The sequence below is a fragment of the Cercospora beticola genome, chromosome 5 (genome assembly GCF_033473495.1).
Source record: "Cercospora beticola chromosome 5, complete sequence".
NCBI classification, from domain to species: domain Eukaryota; kingdom Fungi; phylum Ascomycota; class Dothideomycetes; order Mycosphaerellales; family Mycosphaerellaceae; genus Cercospora; species Cercospora beticola.
This window is the reverse complement of record NC_088939.1, coordinates 771,355-784,448: the sequence shown is the minus strand read 5'-3', so window position 1 is coordinate 784,448 and position 13,094 is coordinate 771,355. Positions and strand designations below refer to the sequence as shown.

The 13,094-nt window shown below is 44.0% G+C and overlaps 4 protein-coding genes across 4 annotated transcripts; 3 read left to right on the top strand and 1 right to left on the bottom strand.

Moving 5' to 3' along the window:
* Nucleotides 1–5,588: 5,588 nt before the first annotated feature.
* On the top strand, nucleotides 5,589–6,692 carry RHO25_007552 (uncharacterized protein; the record flags this gene model as incomplete). Its single annotated transcript, XM_023599737.2, has 3 exons — nucleotides 5,589–5,720; nucleotides 5,773–6,501; nucleotides 6,555–6,692. The coding sequence occupies 3 exons, from the start codon at nucleotides 5,589–5,591 to the stop codon at nucleotides 6,690–6,692; spliced, it is 999 nt and encodes a 332-aa protein (XP_023448956.1).
* A 1,023-nt stretch (nucleotides 6,693–7,715) lies between these two features.
* On the top strand, nucleotides 7,716–8,386 carry RHO25_007551 (uncharacterized protein; the record flags this gene model as incomplete). Its single annotated transcript, XM_023599736.1, has 2 exons — nucleotides 7,716–7,969; nucleotides 8,029–8,386. The coding sequence occupies 2 exons, from the start codon at nucleotides 7,716–7,718 to the stop codon at nucleotides 8,384–8,386; spliced, it is 612 nt and encodes a 203-aa protein (XP_023448953.1).
* A 636-nt stretch (nucleotides 8,387–9,022) lies between these two features.
* On the top strand, nucleotides 9,023–10,107 carry RHO25_007550 (uncharacterized protein; the record flags this gene model as incomplete). The annotated part of the gene is made up of 2 exons (XM_023599735.2): nucleotides 9,023–9,131; nucleotides 9,185–10,107. The coding sequence occupies 2 exons, from the start codon at nucleotides 9,023–9,025 to the stop codon at nucleotides 10,105–10,107; spliced, it is 1,032 nt and encodes a 343-aa protein (XP_023448954.1).
* Nucleotides 10,108–10,562: 455 nt separating this feature from the next.
* On the bottom strand, nucleotides 10,563–12,772 carry RHO25_007549 (uncharacterized protein; the record flags this gene model as incomplete). The annotated part of the gene is made up of 4 exons (XM_023599734.1): nucleotides 10,563–12,279; nucleotides 12,332–12,442; nucleotides 12,493–12,548; nucleotides 12,596–12,772. 4 exons carry the CDS (start codon nucleotides 12,770–12,772, stop codon nucleotides 10,563–10,565), a joined length of 2,061 nt encoding a protein of 686 aa, XP_023448959.1.
* Nucleotides 12,773–13,094: the final 322 nt, after the last annotated feature.

Below are 13,094 nucleotides of genomic sequence, written 5' to 3'. Positions count from 1 at the left end.
TAGAAACTACTAAAATAATACTTTTAGCGCTATTAGATAATTCCGCTTACTATACCTTTACTCTATACGATCTATTTACTATATTCGCTACGGTTCTAATTAAGCAAATCTTTATAGCTAACTACTATTTAAGCGCTATATTCTAAAGTATCTTACCTAATACTAGAGCCTCCGAAGTATCTACTACTAGAATTAATTAGGTTAAGGCTCTATAGCGATTAAGGCCTAAAATTAAGCTTAACTAGTCGATATAAAGTGCTTACTATATTAAATTCGGAGCTAGTAACGCCTCCTTCTTAGAATCTATTATCGTACTAATACTATTCGGAGATATTTAGTTCGAAGCTATTCTAACCGATATACTATTCCTCTAGTATATATAAGATATAGATAAGCTTAATATTATACTTAATAACTAGAAGAACCTACTAATCTAAGGCGAATATAAGGTTACTATACCTATTATTTATAAATAGAGTTACTCTTAGCTATTACTCGACGAATATACCTACCTAGCTATATATAACCTCTCTAAGAGCGAGTTAAGAACGCTATACTACCGATTCGGCTACCTTTCTATTAATAAGCTAGCCGCCGTACTAGACCGAATTAGTACTAAATACGATAAGTATACTCTCTAGTATATTACTAAGTACTATAAGTTATACTAATTCTATAGATAAGTATCTAGACGATTTAAATTTACTCTCTATAACGATAATATTAACTTTAATACGGAGGTTATCGTTAATATTATATACTTCGGATAGCCTAAACGACTAGTTCTATACGTCGTTAATATAGCTACTACTTTCTAAGCCGTACGATTCTTACCTAATATAATAGCTAAGATAGTCTAGAATGCTTTATATACCTACTAGATTAATATATAGATAGATAGATAACTCTTATACGCTAGTCTACCTCTTTTAACTAGAGTAAGTAGTATGCCCTATATTTTTCGTAGGTAGAAAAGCTCTCGTACTAGTACTCCGGCAGAAAAACCTCCTTATATCTTTATATTTTATAGTAAGCTCTATATAGCCTACCGCTTCTATAGTTTCTAGTTCTTCTTAGGATAATTTATATTATCTTAATAGTTTATTAGATCCTTTATAATATAGTTTTCCTTAGTTATTTCTTATATTATTAAGTACTTAGGAGCCCGATTCTCTTGCCTACTAGCTTAGAGACTCTAGCCTATATATATAGTCTTTATCTCTATACTAGTATCTATATTAATTCTATATCTAACTCTTTCTTACTAGTTCCTAGAGTAGATATCTCTCTATATAAATCCTACTTAGATTTTAACCTTCCTTAGTACCTAGTTATATAACTTATATCTAGAGAAATTCTAGTTTTTATAGAGTATCTAGAATAGTAGTAGATATCTTTATAGGTAGCTCTAAGTATAGTATAGAGTTAGATAGCTTATATTAGATACTCTACCTTTAGACTTAAGGTTTCTAGAGAGCTCTAGAGTAGAGAACTAGTCTGCCCTAGAGTCTCCTATTTAGATAAAAGGCTCCTAGTAGCTAATTGTCCTAGTATCCGTAGAGGTACTACTATTCCTTTCTTCTATTTCTACTATCCTTACTCTTTTTTATTAAAGCCTTCCCTTAGGTATACTTAGTTCCTTCTTTTTAGCCTATTTAGAGCCTAGGTTACTACTCTAGCCTCTAGACCTATAGTAGTATTTACTACCTAGAAGAGCTATCCTATAGTCGAGTATTAGAATCTTATAGTAGTTATACTACGCTAGTATCGTCTTCGTATTCTTAGGAGCTCTCTAATCTTTTTAGGTCGAAATTCTAGACTTTTTTTATCGTCTTCTTTCTACCTCTATAGATACCTAGCTACTCTATACTTTACTAGTATAGCCGAAGCTATTTATTTCTACCTACGACTACGTAGAGGTATATAATAGGACTTCGTAGGCTAGATTAATATATATTAAGAGCTATTAGAGCGTATTATCTATAACGCTAGTACTAACTTCTATATAGACGAATTCTAGTAGTATATAGCAGCTATAGATATTACTACTAAAAAGGTACTTATAGAGGTATATAATAGTATTAGTAAGGTCGAACGATACTATATACTACTACGATAAGCGTTCGATATTATTAAATTAGAAACTAACCTTCCGAACGATATAGTACTATAAATAGTAGTTAAGGCTATTAATAATACTACTAGACCTCGAGGTTTAGTACTAACCTTACTAGTATTTAGTATCTATCTACGACTACTATTAATAAGTACCTCTACGTCTAATATTAAGTAACGAGCCTTCGCTATTTAAAAGGCTATAGCTAAACTTAAACGCCTTTAATTAGAACGTTTAATCCGTAATACTCTAAATACTCGTAATAGCTCTAATTTACTCGTAGTAAAGAAACTACTACTAGAGGATAAGGTACTCGTTTAGCGTAAATTAGATTAATAGACTAGCTCTTATCTACTAAACTATATTAAGAACGAAGATTATACTATAGAGTTACCTAGCAGACTAACTCGATTTAGAATTACTTTAGTTAAGCTATACCTAAGTAATAATAACGAGATAGAGGTAGAAGCTAATAACTCCGAGTATAATTAACTAGAACCTACTAATAATAATAGCGACTACGAACTAGAGCTAGAACCTCCGATAGTACTATATAAACGTAGAAGGCTAAAAGAGTTAAAGAATAAGCTAAAATAGCTAGCGGAGGCTATAGTTAATACTAAGGAATAGTATACTATAGACGAATTAATTAGATTAAGAACTACTAAGGTTATTACTAAACTAGGTCGTCTATTTAAAGTATTAACTAAGGTAGAGATTAAAAGCCTAATTAATAGAGTTATCGTATTTAAACCTTACGACTACTAGAGGTATAGTAACTACCGACTATTTAAATTATATATAGTCTATAAGGTTAAGAAGTATAGTAACGGATAATCTTACGAGAAATTAAAGCTTATTATTTAAGGCTATAATAATCGTAATAAGGAAACGATTCTAATATAGTTACTAACTATTTAGCAAGTATTATAGCGAGTAATTATTAGCCTAGCTACGAGTCTAATTAAGCAAGGTTTTACGCTAGAATTACGTAATATTAGCTAAGTATATACCTAGTTAACTACCGAACTAAACCGAGTCGTTTTAGCGTTATTACCTAAAGAACTAGAACGCGACTACTATAGAATAATTATAAGAGTCGTCCTACTACTCTATAGACTAGCGGAATTAGGTACCTATTAGTTTAATACGTATAGTAACTACTATAAGGACAAACTCTATATAGTAACTAGCTCGTTTAATCTATATTTACTAATTACTATCTCGGAATTACCTAGAACTAGAATCGTCGGAATATAAACCGATAATACGCTAATCCTCGCTAACTAAAAGTTCTAGTATATAGAGGCTAAATACTTCGTATTTACTAGTAAGCCTAAGGAACGACTAATAGCCGATATACCTCTAACCTTTAATAGATATACTATATTACTAAGTACTACCGGAACTATTCGTATTATACTAAAAGGCTAAGGTAAATAACTAAGCTTTATCTATAATACTAATAGCTATATAGTATAGCGTATACGAGGCGCCTACCTAGTATCTATATATTAACTAAAAGCTACTTTTAACCTCTTAGTAGTAGCTTAATCTAAAGTACTAACCTCTAACGATATTAAGGCCCTTAATAAGCGAATCTAATAGTAAATAAATAACTTTAACTATAGTTTAATATACTAACTACTAAACTTTAATTCGATAGCGTTATATATCTTTATTAATAGCTTATTCGCGAATAATAAGGACTTCTCGTTATAAATCGGTTGCCTAATCGTTATTAGTACCGAATTAAACGCTACTAGCTTATTTACTATAACTAGTAATATCGTCTATTAGAGCTTAACTAAAAGTAAACGAGTAATATACTTAGTTCTTATATTAGAGATATATACTATTAGCTATAGTATTAATATAGTATTTAGTATTAATACTACTCTATCTATAATCTTATAGCGACTAGACAAACTAGCTTTACTATTAATCGTCTATACCGATTTACTCTCGCTTTATAAATATATAGTTAAGCTCGGTACTACTAAGAAGAAACGCTTAATAATCGATATTATAGTACTAAGGCAGATATACGAGGCTAGAGAGGTTTATAAGGTACGCTAGATTAATAGTACTACTAACTCTACTAACTCTATAACTAAATTAATACCGAATAAGGCATTAACGACGCTTATTAATTAAGGAACGATATTATATAACGTCTAAGGATAGGTTAAAAGGTGAACCAACCAGGTTCTAAACGATTTATACGAGAAAGAGAGATTGCTAGTGTCGGTTTGGCTATAGCAGCCACCTCGCATAAACCGGAATTAGCCCTAACTGCCGGTTCTTCCGTTCCGGCAGTGGTATATAGAGCCAGCTCGTTCGCTACCTTCCATAGAATCAGACATCTTTATTATACCGACTTTGACACTTGATCGAATACCCTCTGCAGAGGAGCCTACCCACAGCACGTCACCGCCTTCACGACAGTAATTCACCATTCGTGCTATGGCGCGAGATTGCGTGATGGAGCCTCAGATGAGCAACTTGGCTCTTGCAGCTGACGAAAGCAATTTTGCCAACCTAGACGCTTCTTCGATCCAGCATGATCCCCACGGGGAGTTCTCCCATGGAGTCCCGACGAATTGGCGGTCACCCGTGAACTCGGTAAGTTCTGGCCATTGTGGCATACCCAGGAGTTACCAAGCCGTCCTTTTGCCACCTTACCATCGTGGCTATGTGGTAACTGCAGGGCATTATGCTTCAAATCTTGTCGCTATACACTTGGAACCCAGTGCGGATGTATTTTGTGTGAGGTGATACAGAAGATCGATGGCGCGCATGTACCTGTCCATTTTGATGTCGTTTGACGCAGGTACGGTATTGCCAAGAACAGACACGGGATGGCCCGTCACACAAATAGAAGCGACTCTTCCCGCTTTCCTTTGTCTTCTTCATTCCATCAACGATATGGCAGCCAAGACAAAAGCCAGCATCTCTGCATTGCGCATTACGAATATTCGATGGTCCTCCGGCCTGGGCAACGAGATGTTTGCGCAGCGAAATTTGGGAGTGCACACCATGAGATCGTCGAAGTCTGCAACGGAACATGATTTTCTGACCACCTCCTGCGTTTCATGAAGACCCTCGATGACTGTAGCAAAATTTGAGAGCCTCATGTCGCAGTTCTACATCTCATGCTACTATGCAGCGAACAACAAATCGAAGCCTCGGCATTAAGCAGGATTTAAACAAAGATCGCGCAACAAAGCCACTACTGTGCGTTCACGTGATGCTGACAAGACCTTATTCCCACGGCAATCTCGGCTATCACTTTCATCGAGGGGACTCAAGCGGAGCTCAAGGCTGGATTAGTATCACTAATCGGCGCCGACACAACCACAGCTGTACTGACATCAAAAGAACTACGTCGTGCTGTTCAATTTTACGATATCTAATTTCTGACCTTTGAACCTGCGTGTAGTTCTGTCAAACCACTAATCCAGATTTCAAGATGTCGGGCGCTTTCGATACTGCTCTCACCAGGGCCTTGGGAATCAAGGTACCTGTCATCCAGGGTGGAATGATGTGGGTGGGATATGCAGAGCTGGCATCTGCGGTTTCAAATGCTGGTGGGCTGGGAATTGTGTGTTTTTCTACAGAATGTCTGCATTCTGGATTGTACTGACATTGGGCAGATCACAGCTCTCACACAACCAACTCCAGGCGACTTGCGCAACGAGATCCGACGATGCAAGAAGATGACCGACAAGCCTTTCGCTGTGAACCTCACCATGCTCCCAGCAGTCAACCCACCTCCATACCAAGAGTACGCCGACGCTATTATCGCGGAAGGGATCAAGATTGTAGAGACTGCTGGTCTAATCAAGGAGGTCGTACCCAAACTCAAGAAAGCTGGTATTACAATTCTTCACAAGTGCACAACGATTCGACACTCCCTTGCTGCAATCAAGATGGGCGTCGATTTTCTGTCCATCGATGGCTTCGAGTGTGCAGGTCACTGTGGAGAGACTGATATCCCAAACTTCATCCTTGTCTCTCGCGCACGACAGGAACTGGGCAACACACCTTTCATTGCGTCCGGCGGCTTTGCAGACGGCCAAGGACTTGCGGGCGCACTGGCACTAGGCGCGTGCGGAATCAACATGGGCACACGATTCATGTGCACTATCGAGGCGCCAATCCACCACAACATCAAGGAGACGATTGTAAAAGCTGATGAGAACGATACCGAGCTTGTCCTCCGAAGGTGGAAGAACACAAATCGCTTGTTCAAGAATAAGGTTACCGATGAAGCTCTGAAGATTGAGCGAGAGTCGACGACTGGAAAGTTTGAGGAAGTACAACCACTTGTTAGCGGACAAAGAGGGCGACAAGTATTCCTGAATGGCGATCCAGATTATGGCGTAAGTTCGAGATGCCGGTCATGCTACGGATTTGAGCTAACGAGATCGTACAGGTCTGGACAGCAGGTCTCTGCATTGGACTCATCAAAGACATCCCAACATGCGAAGTGCTGGTCTCGAGAATTGAACAAGAAGCGCTCGACACGATCAACAAGCAACTTTCATACATTAAGGATAAGTCAAAGCTTTAAGTGTAGCTACGAGCCGAATGCATTACCAGGTTTAGCGAATTTGTACAGGCATCGCAAAGAAACAACACTTAAGCAGTCTGAGCCTCACGATTGACGATGCCTGCGTTTAGTAACTCACGATTTCTCGAATGGCCTTGCTGATATCTTCGCAGCATGTCTTCGCAGCCGATCGCGCAGGAACAGAACCTTTGTTCTCAGTTGACAACACCAAACCGAACGCTCGTCGGATTGCAACCCGATCATGAGAACCTGGTGCTGTGAAATGGTCCGTTGAGCCGCGTGCGATCCTATTAGATATGCAGGGCTCAGGCAAACATCGGGGACGTGCATTTCTTGCCGCGCCAAAGGCAAAGCGGAACGACAACATTTCATCTGCTGACAGGTTTCGACGTATACTGGCTTCAAGCGTACCGGATGCAACGCGCATCAGGACTAGACGGGTAGCACTGTGTCAGAGGCGGGAAATTGTTCGATCCATTTGCCCACTACAGGCGGGAGAGTTGATTCTGACGCGCCAGTTCGCATTGCTGCTCCCAGCCAGTCCGATAGCTCCGGAGTTGTCGTCAGCGTATGTATGCTGCAAGCCTCACAGCACTTTGCTTGGCACCCGATGTCTCCGGCACATCAATTGCCTTCTTTGGACAGTGTCTGCTGGTCCAGTCCACTTGCAATGGCGACGAAAGTGGACATACCCCGGTGTTGGTCCTTACCATACGCATAGCACTCAGGCGAATGATATGACACGGCGCTCCAAAGACACGGCCTGTTGCTACCCTTTTGGGCGCATAAGCGACTTCTGGATGACAATTTCAACGGGTCGTGGAGCAACCCTCACATCGAAGATGACCGTTGTCGCTGGTAGCGATTGAGGAGAAACCGTCAAGCAGACGATAGCGGTATGCTTCAATGCACGACTGCACGTAGCATGCTCCGGTGATCATAAGTACCACGCAAGAGCCACGAGTTTTGCTGATCCTGCAAATCACTCCTTCGAACACTGACAACACACTCTTTTCCATCAATATGTTTTCCACGATCTTCCTTCTCGCTGCAGCAGTAGCATCAGTAACAGCTCTTCCTCAAAGCGGAGACCCAGTCGACAATGGCCCAATTTCTGGCCCTTTCCTACCGAACGGCACAGGGCCTGGAGACTGCACCTCAGAATACCGTGTCGCAGGCGCCCAACAAGTTGTGTTCGCATACAATCTCATTCAGCCATTTGAGTCCGAAGAAGCATTCCAACGTGTACCCTTCCGAGACGACTGTCAAATACAAATGTAAGCTATCAATCGATCAATACAATCTCCAACATCTAGACCCTAACTTTCCAACGCAGAAACCCCAACGGCGGCCCCGCAATTCCCGTAGCAGTCGACCGAACCACATCCTACGACTTCGCCGTTGCAACTCGCCAAGTCTTCTCCCGCGTAACAGGTCTCTACACAGATTTCGATAATGGAACGACAATCATCACCACGAACGTCACACTCGGAGTGTTACATGGTCTCGCCCTTCCGATCACTTTCAGCGCGGATGTATACTTGACCTATGATCTTTCGCAATGTCTGATTGAGAATGTGCAAGCCTTTGCTACGATACCGACGCAGATTGCGGGGATTGACATCCAGCCGCCGATTTTGGATATGTTGCTGGGGGCGAGCGAGCTTTATGATGGAGAGAATTTGCCTTTTTAGATATTCCGGAAGATGAATGAAGAATGACTACGCTGTTGGCTATAGAATTTGTGATGAACACACCTTCTTTCCACCTTCTGGTCCTTCCAAGGATACGCATTCTTCTTTCCATTTGGTGCTCGTTCCTGCGCTAAAGACCGGACAGACCTCCCAGGCCTCCGAGAAATGAAATGAATGCTCCCCAGATTATTCGCTTTGGCAAGAGAGCTTCCCTGTGCATGCATCACAGCAGATTGGTAAGTCATCGGACAGAACTCGGACGAAGCCACCACTGCCATCAATATCATCATCAACATTGAATACCTCGCAATCAATAATCATCGCCAAGCCATCACTGCCGTGCCGATATATCGCCTCCAATAACCTTCCGACAGAAGCTCCCCCTAGCAACACTCACAAAGGAAACGTCATTCCCTCTTTTCTGCCGACTGCGCATGCCATCAGCGATGATGGCATATAGGACGTGGGTCCGAGTCTTTCGCCAGCAAGGTAGGTTGTTCTGGAAGATTGTGCAGCTTAGAAATAGAGCTGCTCCTCATCTTGAGCACAAGTATTGATCAGGTCCTTACTGTCGATTTCTCTATCACAATCTTATTCTATCTGAAAAAAGCTATCAACTGCTGATCCATCATCAAAATGCCTGGAAATAAGTCTTGGAGAGTTACTGGCAAGAATGGCTTCGCCGACCTCAAGCAATCCGATGAGGACAAGCCACAGCTTGGAGACAAAGACGTTCTCGTAAAGTGTAAGTTCCCACATCAACATCAAGCTGCAGCTCGAGACTAACAGAGCATACAGTCAAGGGCGCCTCCCTCAACTACCGTGACCTCATCATCACCAAAGGCCAATACCCCTTCCCTCTAGCCTCCAACGTCGTCGCAGGCTCCGACGGCTCCGGCATCGTAGAAGAAGTCGGCTCTCGAGTAACACGTTTCAAAAAAGGTGACGAAGTCGTCACACTCTTCAACCAAGGACACATCGCCGGCTCTCTCGACGAGCACTCCCTTCAAGGCGGAGTAGGAGGAGTAATAGACGGCACACTCCGGCAATACGGCGCATACGACGAACAAGGCCTCGTCCACAAACCCTCCAACCTCAACCACATCGAAGCCGCAACCCTCACCTGCGCAGGCCTCACAGCCTGGAACGCCCTCTACGGCTCCAAACAACTCCTCCCAGGCGACTGGGTTCTCACCCAAGGCACAGGCGGCGTCTCCATCTTCGCCGTCCAATTCGCCAAAGCCGCAGGAGCAAAAGTCATCGCTACAACTTCCTCCTCTTCCAAAGCCGACCTCCTTAAAAAACTCGGCGCAGACCACGTCCTCAACTACAAAGAAGAACCCAACTGGGGCCAAACCGCCAAAAAGCTAACCGGCAACCGCGGCGTCAACCACATCGTCGAAGTCGGCGGCCCCAACACAATGCAACAATCCCTCGCCGCCATCGCCATCGACGGCATAATCACCATCATCGGCTTCATCGGCGGATTCCAAGCCGAAAACGCCCCTACAATGCTCGATACTCTGACACACCAATGTACTGTGCGAGGAATTTTAGTGGGTTCCAGACATCAATTCGAAGAGATGAATCGCGCAATCGAAGCGAATGATATTCATCCTGTGATTGATAAGAAGAAGTGGAAATTGGATCAGGTTCCTGAGGCGTATCAGTATATGTGGGAGCAGAAGCATTTTGCGAAGGTGGGGATTGAGATTGATTAGATTTTTCACTTTGTTTGGGAAGTTGGAGCCCTAGGGTTAGAGGGATGGATTTAGATGTAACGAAATGTGAATGAAATGATACGACAAGCGTCAAGGAACACAACCTGTGAATTGGGCTTGTTTGACTTGGCGAATGCAGAACAAGGCCTGATTGCATTTTCCAGCTCTGAAACGATCGAGGAGGGAAATCTGTAACCTTCTCTGGAAGTTCACAGGATCGCTGTGGCAAAGGTATACACCCAGAGAGTGCATTATACTCACTCATATGAAGTGGTTGACAATTGTAACTTCTAATGTAAAGAACATGAAAGACCTGCCGTTCACTGGCGTGAGGTATCTAGAAACTCGCTAAGTCTGGTCAAAAATTGGTCCAACCAAGCACCAAAAACGAAAGCTGAAAGAAACAGTCTGCCGTCCAGTCTGTGCTGTAATTAAATCGCAAAACCGCAAAGACGTCACATCCCATTCCCATCAACAGCATACTCCTCCGGGATCTCCGGGAAATCCTCCACACCATCCAGCAAAGCCACAGCCATTCCCCCCGCCAGATGTGTCTGAATATGACAATGTAACATAAAAGCCCCCGGATTCTCCACATGATATCTTATAACCAACCAAACCGGCTGGCCGGCCGAAGGTTCCGTCGCATATCCATCTCGTAGCGGCGGATTCTCGAAATTGAAATACTGTGGTTGCGCGGCAGCAGCTTCTGCTACAGTGTCCCAAGTCCAGTTTCCGACGCCTTTGCCAATGACGTAGGCTTTGTTGCTGTGTTTGTGCATGGGATGTGGTGGGCCGAAGATGTCGGTTACGAAGAAGACGAGGTCGATCCAGGTGTTGTTTTGGGTGCGGACCACGAGGTCGCGGTTGTTGGCTTCTGGGCTGTTGGGATAGTAGAGGAGTGGAGTGTCTTCGGCGTATTCTTCTGGGTGACTTGGGTATGCTGCTCGGCCTGTTACGGTCCAGAGCCATGGGGCTTGGAATCTGGACATGTAGAAAATGTGGGTGGCGTCGACGTCTCGTGCGGGTGGTACATTCGGGAATGGCACGATGTTGGTCGTGTTGAGGAGAATGACATCTTGTGAGACAGGGAATCCACCATAGGTAAAGTACGCTTGTGAGTCGTTGTCTGATTGACGCTTTGCTAGACCTTTCCGCCCAAGACCTGGAAGCCAAGAGTCAATCCCGTTCTTGATGCAGTTTCGTGCCTCGTGGGCAAAGTTCGATGGCGGGTGTTCAAAACAAGGGAACCTCGATCCTGGATGTGCAGGATCGTTTTCACTGTTGGGACCTTGCTCGCCGTAGCTATGGGGCTGATGACCTTTGCTGGGAAAATGTTGTCCGTAAGAAGGAGGCTTACCACCACCGCCCCCATTGTAACCACCTTCATCCTTTTCGTCCGCATCGCCACCCGTATAGGTGACAGTCGCATACCCGCTGAGAATCTGATTGAAGCCAAGGTGACTTGCGCGGAACGTGTAAGTGCCTGGAGCCTGGTTGAGTGGGATCATCACCGAGTAGCGCTCGCCGCTGTAGAGCTGCACTCCATGTACCCGATAGGGCTCGATGTATCGACCATCGACAGCATAAACCCACATTACATGCCCGTCCAGAGAGACGACAGGTGCCAATATGGAGGTGGAACTCATGAGGTGGAAGGTAGCCCATTGTTCCGCGGGGTCGACTTTGAAATCGGACAGTTCGGCTTGAGTGGCTTCACATCCGACTACCTCTTTCGGAAGTCCGGACGGGTTTATGGGCCCGGGGTTGTTCGTGAATCCATTGAAGGGGGCGCAGCCATTAGCAGTGAGGTTTTGATCAGCCATGGGTCCACCCGGTGCGTAAAGCCATTGGAACGGAGGTGGTATAGCCGCTCGTTGTTCGTCAGGAGTCAAGCAGGGAACGGAGCCTTTTCCGTTGAACAGTATGCTTTGAGAGCAATACACATCGATATTAGTGCGGTTCTCGATGTCGTATAATTCTTCTGAAGTCACATGCTGCCAGTCAGCAACCATGATGAAATGTGGATTGTCCTCGGCTCGTTGAATCGCCCTCAGTTCTTGCGGGTCGTTGGTGATGCCACTGAACGGCCTGGGCTCCGATTGTCGAGGCCTGATTAAGATAGGTCCATAAAATCCATCGCTGGCTTGAGCTTGATAGTGTGCATGATACCTGCAACATCTTATGAGCAGATGTGTTGCGCATTGCAAAGATTTAGACTTACCAATATGCTCCATATTCATTAGCAGTCCATTTGTATAACCAGTCAGATCCAGGAGCAATAGGTCGTTGCGACAGTCCGGGCACACCATCTGACCAAGGTGTGTTTTGTTGTCTGCCAACGTCAGGAATAGCGTGACATGGATCGAGACCATGTGCACTTACACAATGCCATGAAAGTGGACTGTGGCTTCCACGTCCAAGCCATTGCGTACATAGAACTGCAGACAAGTGAGCACGTGGCTGAAACGGTACTCAAGTATCATACCTCAACATTGTCACCTTGATCAACGACCAACGGTGGTCCAGGAGAAGTGCCGTTCACCAACATCATCCGACGTTCGAAGCCATCTGGCGCGCCCGTTCCCCATTGCACGTCAATTGCAAACCGCCTCGTAACAGCACTAGCACAAGTAAAGAGCGTGAAAAGAGTGATCAACGACATCGCACCGGCGGGTAAGCTAACGACGAAGCAGACAAAGAATCAAAGAAATTGTTAATAGGCGAGCAATGGCCACATGTATACTCAAAAGGAGATGGAGCCCATGCAGCAGGAGGCTTTGTGGTTCCAGGTCCACGCACCACCCTTCAAACCTCTGGGAAGGGCGATCTGAGCTTGGGCGGGCGTCGGGTTCATCCATACTTCGCAACAGCGGCACAGAGGCAATCATCTATTGCATCCAGGATGAGTAGGGATCACCCGGAGTAACACAGCCTCGCGTTACACATAGCATCGTGCCTAGCTCCGATATCATGGAAGAGCTCGC